The 6753-nt window shown below is 42.8% G+C and overlaps 1 protein-coding gene across 1 annotated transcript; it reads left to right on the top strand.

Moving 5' to 3' along the window:
• Positions 1-5639: 5639 nt before the first annotated feature.
• On the top strand, positions 5640-6380 carry LOC129729241 (uncharacterized). Its single transcript, XM_055687745.1, has one exon. The coding sequence runs from the start codon at positions 5640-5642 to the stop codon at positions 6378-6380; it is 741 nt and encodes a 246-aa protein (XP_055543720.1).
• The last annotated feature ends 373 nt before the right edge of the window (positions 6381-6753 follow it).

Genomic DNA, 6753 nt, shown 5'->3' with positions numbered 1-6753 from the left:
CAACTCATTTCAATTTTCTGGCATTGCCATTATTATGCATGCATAATAGGGCGCCAATCGAATATAGGGAAAAGTTTGACAATGGAATTTCAAAATACGGCAGCAGTGAACCCTCATAGTGATCAAAGATTGATTTTTCTTCTTCTACGTTATTCTTTTGTTGGAATGACTTCAAACAAATTTGATATTTTCTCAGAAACCTCTCGTATTTCAACACCGAATATCAAAATTTGAATATAGACAAATGTTTAAGAACAAATTTGTAAATTTGAGCTGAATATACCACAACTCTTCTAAGAAACTATGTAAAAAGTATTAAATTCAAACGAAAAAGTAACCATCTTTAGCCGCTTGTCATCGACTAAGATGCAAATATATGCAGCTGGGACCTTTGACAAATCTTTTTCAGGTCCTAAATCCTTCGTTCGGTAGTTATTTGGTGATGGTATCTCGCGCGGAACACATTTAAAAGTTTACATGAATTTATGTATGAGGGGTGCTCTCTGACTTTATTACTACGTTCCCTGTTACGACAAATTATGATTACAGTTTAGCACATACCTAACCAAACAACACCGCAATAGCAAAACAAACCTGTTTTCTGAGGACTCATGATAAAATGAAACAGATGAAGCAATTGAATTTGTTCTACAGCGGATATGTACACAATGCAAAAAAAACACGTCTCTTAAAGTTGATTTTACAAGTGTCAAACACCTTACCTTATCTCGTGCTCAAAAGTAAACTGTTCATAAAATAGGCCAACAAGAACAGCTTTTCTGCATTCTCAGGTTTATAACCGATCCATTAAATCAATAATAACCAGAAAACAAAAAAACTTTCTCTCTATTTTTGGCCTATGGGCGAACCACTGTCCATTGGGGGGTTTGTGAGCGTTTTTCACAGCTTTAAATGGCTTCCCAGAAACCGGAAGTCGCCATCTTGGATTGAAAATGGCAAGAACATCATGTTTCGGTGTCTGGACATCAACTTCCGGCCTCCAAATATGACCAAGAACCCGAAAATCATCAAAATTCAATGAAAGGTTCCCATTATGTATGACAATTTATTACTTTTGATCCCCTCCTTCTTTAAGGGTGACCCCTCCCCCTATCCAATATTCCTATGACCACTTCCTTTGTACAAAGAACACTTATGCTAAGTTTGGTTGAAATCGGTTCAGGCATTCAAGAGTTATGCTGGAACATACATACATATATACATACAAAATTTCTCTTTTATATTTCTCTTTTATATATATATATATATATATATATATATATATATATATATATATATATATTATATTATATTATATAAATATATATATATATATATATATATATATATATATATATATATATATATATATATATATATATATATATATATAAATATATATATATATATATATATATATATATATATATATATATATATATATATATATATATATATATATATATATATATAGCACATTTTCTAAATTATTTTTCAAAGTTATTTATCATGATTTCCAGTCGATAACATGTCTATTGCAAGTAGAAAATAAAATGAGGCATGAAAACTGAATTTCGTTTTTTTGAGTTTTGCCGCGACTTTTCCGGGTTCTGCCCCACAGTGCCACAGTCCCATTGTTCCTGCCGGATACAGCGTCACGTGCTGTGCGTGGGTCTGTTTTTGAGGGCCTAACCAGATAAACTCAGTTCATGTGAAAATTCGAGTGATTTTTAGGAAACTTCTTTCAAGAAACATCCTATCCAGCCAATCTGCATCAGAATCACGAGAAACATTTATGAAATTCTGGCCTATGTTAAGGGAAATCGTGTTAATCTGATGAGTGTTCCACTATAAAAACGAGGTCAACCGGAGGTAGTTCATCCCTATTTTATAAACAGAAATCAGTATGGAAAGGAAGCTTCGTTCCTGGTTTAGCGAAATTACAGATTATTGATGAAAAACAGCCATGACTTCAGACAGTTTCTCTGCAAATAAAAGTAATCGTAAACGCAGAAATTCACTCGCTATTAGAACAAGGCATGGATAAGGTTTTATGACGATAAAAAAACAAATTAAAAACCAAATTTGGTTAACCAAACATCAATGTTTGTACAAAAAAGAAAGGAGAATTATCCAAAGAAAAAAGGAGGAAAGCATTTTAGAACCTAGCAAAGAAGAAGTAAAAGACTGAAATGCAGAAGAGAAAAAAGAGATTCGACATCAATAAGAATCAAACAAAATATTGGTAGTAGTAATTTAGTCTCTTATGATTTATTCCTTCAACATTTTTATTCTACTATGAATGGCTAATTTCGTTATTTAAATTACTATATCACTGGGACCAAAAATATCATGATCATTTTCTCTCCATTTGATCTCGAAATATGACTGTTAGGTATATAGATCAGCTCAATCTGAGCGCCCCCCGTGCAGCATAAATTCTCATGGTTTTTATTGATTCTCTCTTTGCTCACTGCACGGGGGAACTAGTAGTTGTGATAAGGCATATCAGTACAGATTTCGTTTTCTGATCTACTCTCAGCTTCCCGCTTACGATCAGTAGCAATAAAATTATTCGATCGGTCGGTCACCGTATTGTTTTTTCTCCGCCGTAATAAAGGGCTTTTGTTCACTCTAATACAATTTGCTTTTTGATACCGACCGCGTGTGCACTTTATTCCCACTGGATTGCAGTGGAAGAAATCAAACAGCCAGAGGAACATACTAAGGTATTCAAAGTGTCGAGTCAAGGGTCCGAACATTGGTGCCGTGACCAGGATTGTTGGCCACGGGTGTGTGAAATTTTACTTGGATACCGCATTCACATTTAGCGCGAATAGATTTTCGCCATCTTTATCGCGCGCGCGTTGGTTGTCGCCATCGTTAATTTGCTGTACTGCTATTGTTCTCGCGAGAACGCACATGTGGTTTTTTCTTGCTGGACTGTGATATTGGAATCAATTGGATACGATTTTTGATTGCGACTTATACGGACGGTATAAATCATTCTGCGAAACCAAAACGGTGTTTCTACCAATTTTTTCAATAAATCGTTGTTCGTTACCGGGGGAGCGTATTATACATACGGTTACAATAGAAGGCCTGTTTAGCCAGGCTCACACGGTGAGTAGGCTGGAGTTTCTCTTATTTTTCAACGGATAAATTGCAACCGACCTCTCTCGTTACCCGGTGGACTTTGCCTCGCTTTGAGAACTGACGTTCCTGCATACGGCCTATCCAAATTCGTTTTGGCCAGGACGATCACAATACGTGTAGGTGGAACGGACCGACTGATGATCACTGGGGTGACGGATTCGAGCAAGAATTTCGTGCGATAGTGGAACCTTAACGGTGGTTTCACAATATTTAAAGCATACTCGTTTCCGGAGGCGCGTACTTTTCTACAACCATTTCGACTTTTGGGCTGTCTTTCGATCAAGCTGAATGTGATGTTCACAACCTTATCGGAAAAATTGGAGATTGTTCCTGTTGGCAGTTTTAATAAATACAAGGCCCATTGATTTAGGCTCTCAGGTGAGCCTCTCTCCAATTAACTATCAGTTGACTTTGTGGTGCTGTGCGTGCTTCGAATTTCTTTCTACAGTTTTCGTCGACGATTGCTGGCAAGATGACGAAGAAGCTTAAGCCGAAGCTGCATGTGCGCGACAACATTGTCGATTTTCTTTTACGAACAGAACGGTTCCTGAAGCAATACGACCCGGCCAATCACGCTCTCCAGGTCCAATCCAGAATAGACAAACTCGACGAAAAATGGGACGAATTCGAAGAGGCTCAAACGCAAATAGAGGAGATGGAGGAACATGTAGAAAAGGTGAATGAACACAAGCACACTCGGGCCCAGTTTGAGGAGTTGTACTTCAAGGTAAGGGCAGAGTTGAAAGCGAAAATGCCATCCACCACTCCCATTACTCCCCCCACCGCCTCTGGAACCTTACGCACAGAGGCATGTGGCAATATTCAATTACCCAAAATAAATCTGCCAGAATTCAATGGGGAATTCGACAAATGGTTGCCATTTTATGACACATTTAAATCGCTGATCCATGGCAATCCGGATCTGAGCGCGATACAACGTTTTCATTATTTACGAGCGTCTCTAAAGGGTGAGGCGTTAAAGGTCGTTGATGCATTCCCAATGAGCGAAGCGAGCTATGGGGTTGCCTGGTCTGAGTTGACCAAGCGTTATTCGAATGTGTACTTGCAGAAAAAGCGACACGTAAACGCTTTGCTACAGTACCCGAAGTTGAAAAAGATGACTGCGAGTGGAATCCATGACGTCATCGATTGCTTCGATCGACATCTGAAAATTTTGGATTTATTAGAAGAAGCAACAACGGGTTGGGGAGCGATACTGACGCAGCTATTAGTATCGAAGCTGGACGATGCCACACAGAAGGAATGGGAGGAGTTTGCCGTGAAAAGGGAAGAGCCTGCCTATCTACACGTGATGGAGTTCTTAGAAGGTCAAACCCATGTTCTGGATGCGATTGCAGTCGACCAGTCCTCCGAAAACCAGCGTGCCCCACCACTCTCTATGTCCACTCCGTTTAAGAAACCAGCACCGAAGTTGTCAGTCCACGCAGCGTCGGAAGACTACTCGCCAAAATGTGTCTCTTGCAGCGGTCCTCATTACTTAAGTAATTGTCCACAGTTCGTGAAGATGCCTTTGGATAAGCGGTTCCAGATCGTCAATTCGAAAAAACTATGTAGCAACTGTCTCCGACGTGATCACTACAGTCGAGACTGCAATTCCAAGTACCGTTGCCGTACGTGTAGCAAAAAGCATCACACTCTACTTCATTCTGGGCCATCAGCATCCGGTTCTTGTTCTGCGGCTGATGCTCAGGTCTCTGATCAATTTCAATCAGGTAGTTCTGTTTCCTCCACGACTACGACAGCTACAGTGGAAATTCCTCGGCAGTCTCTTCAAAGCTCGGTGGCTACAATCTACGCGGCCAATAATTCAGCAGATTCGAGGGAGGCGCACATATTTTTGTCGACGGTTTTGGTATCGGTGAAGGATCACAATGGGCGGTTGCATACAGCGAGAGCGCTACTGGACAGCGGATCGCAAGCAAATCTTATCTCGGAGAGGCTGTGCCAGCTTCTGAAGCTACCTAGAAACGGAGTCAATATCTGGTGTCGGCAGTGCGCGGGTTCAGATAAACGGTTCTGTGTCTGCCACGATCGGTTCTCGAATTTCGGATTATTCGGAGCATGCATCTATGGCCGTTCGATTAGCATGTCCGGGCAGATTAAGGTCGAATTACTAGCAGCGAAATCTCGTCCTGCAAGCCTGAAGAAGGCCACACTCGCGAGGTTAGAGCTATGCGGTGCCCATATTGCTGCCAAACTATATCGTGCGACCGTGCACGCACTCAAGATGGAGGAGATCGAGGCTCGTTTCTGGTCAGATTGGACTATCGTACTATCGTGGCTGAAGCTGCCACAATACGTCTGGCCTACTTTCGTTGCTAACCGGGTCTCACACATCCAGGAGATTACGAAGAGACAACAGTGGAATCACGTGAAAGAGACAGAGAATCCGTGAGAATCACTCTTTTTCGCGACAAGTGGCAGTCGCATATCACGAAATCTCGCTCCATTCTGGTCCTCGTATGACGCTCGCTCAAATCCGGCAAGAATTCTGGCCCATAAACGACAAGGCATTGGCAACCTACACGTTCCAACATTGTATTCGCTGTTTTCGAGCTAAACCTGTCCCTGTCTCGCAACCTCCTGGCCAATACCCAAAATCCCGTACAACTCCCTCTCGAGCTTTCACTGTCACTGGTGTGGATTACTGCGGCCCGGTCTTTTTGAAGCCCGTTCACCGAAAGGCTGCAGCTCAGAAGGCATACATCGCCGTTTTCGTGTGTTTTAGCACTAAGGCGGTCCACCTCGAACTGGTAGGGGACCTCACTACCGCTGCTTTCCTGTCTGCTTTGCGACGCTTCATGTCTCGTCGAGGCTTACCTGCTGAGATCCATTCGGACAATGGTCTCAACTCTACGATCTACTACGTGACCCAGTCGCGACGGCAAAAATCGCTACTGAAGCTACTCAGCGTGGCATCAGCTGGAAGTTTATCCCACCACGAGCACCCAAAAATCCGCAAGACATCACTCATCCGAGTCCTGGGTCAACGACAGCTCTCTTTCGAAGACATGACGACGGTCCCCACTCAGATCGAAGCGGGTGTGAACTCGCGCCCTCTCACCCCACTGTCAGAAGATCCGGGTGAATTAGACGTGCTTACTCCTGGTCATTTTCTGACGGGCACATCCCTGCTGGCAATTCCCGACCCGGACTACACGGATGTCCCCACAAATCGGCTGCAACACTACCAGCAACTATAGCAGCTGGTTCAGCATCATTGGAAACGGTGGAAGCGGGAGTACATCTCGCAGCTTCATAACCAAAACCAACGATTTCTTCGTGCCACACCGCTCAAAGTGGGCCAAATGGTGGTCCTCAAGGAAGACGGAAGCGCAGCTATCGAATGGCCGCTAGCTCGCATCATCGAAATCTACCCTGGCCCCGACGGCGTAGTGAGGGTAGTGAAGGTACGAACGCCGACTGGAGCAGTCTACAAGCGGCAGGCTGCGCGTGTCTGTTTGCTACCATTCGAGAAAGTAGAAACCACGCAGTCGACGATCTCCGCCGACCCTCAACCTCCGAATCCAACCCCGAAGGACGACCTGTAACTTCGAAGAGCAACTGAACTGAAAG

Source organism: Wyeomyia smithii, chromosome 3 (genome assembly GCF_029784165.1).
Source record: "Wyeomyia smithii strain HCP4-BCI-WySm-NY-G18 chromosome 3, ASM2978416v1, whole genome shotgun sequence".
In the NCBI taxonomy this organism is placed as follows: domain Eukaryota; kingdom Metazoa; phylum Arthropoda; class Insecta; order Diptera; family Culicidae; genus Wyeomyia; species Wyeomyia smithii.
Note: the sequence above shows the minus strand (reverse complement) of the source record. Positions and strands in the feature narration are given on the sequence as shown.

Excerpts from the sequence above, each read along its gene's own strand:
- LOC129729241 (XM_055687745.1), top strand. The coding sequence starts at position 5,640 with ATGACGCTCGCTCAAATCCGGCAAGAATTCTGGCCCATAAACGACAAG.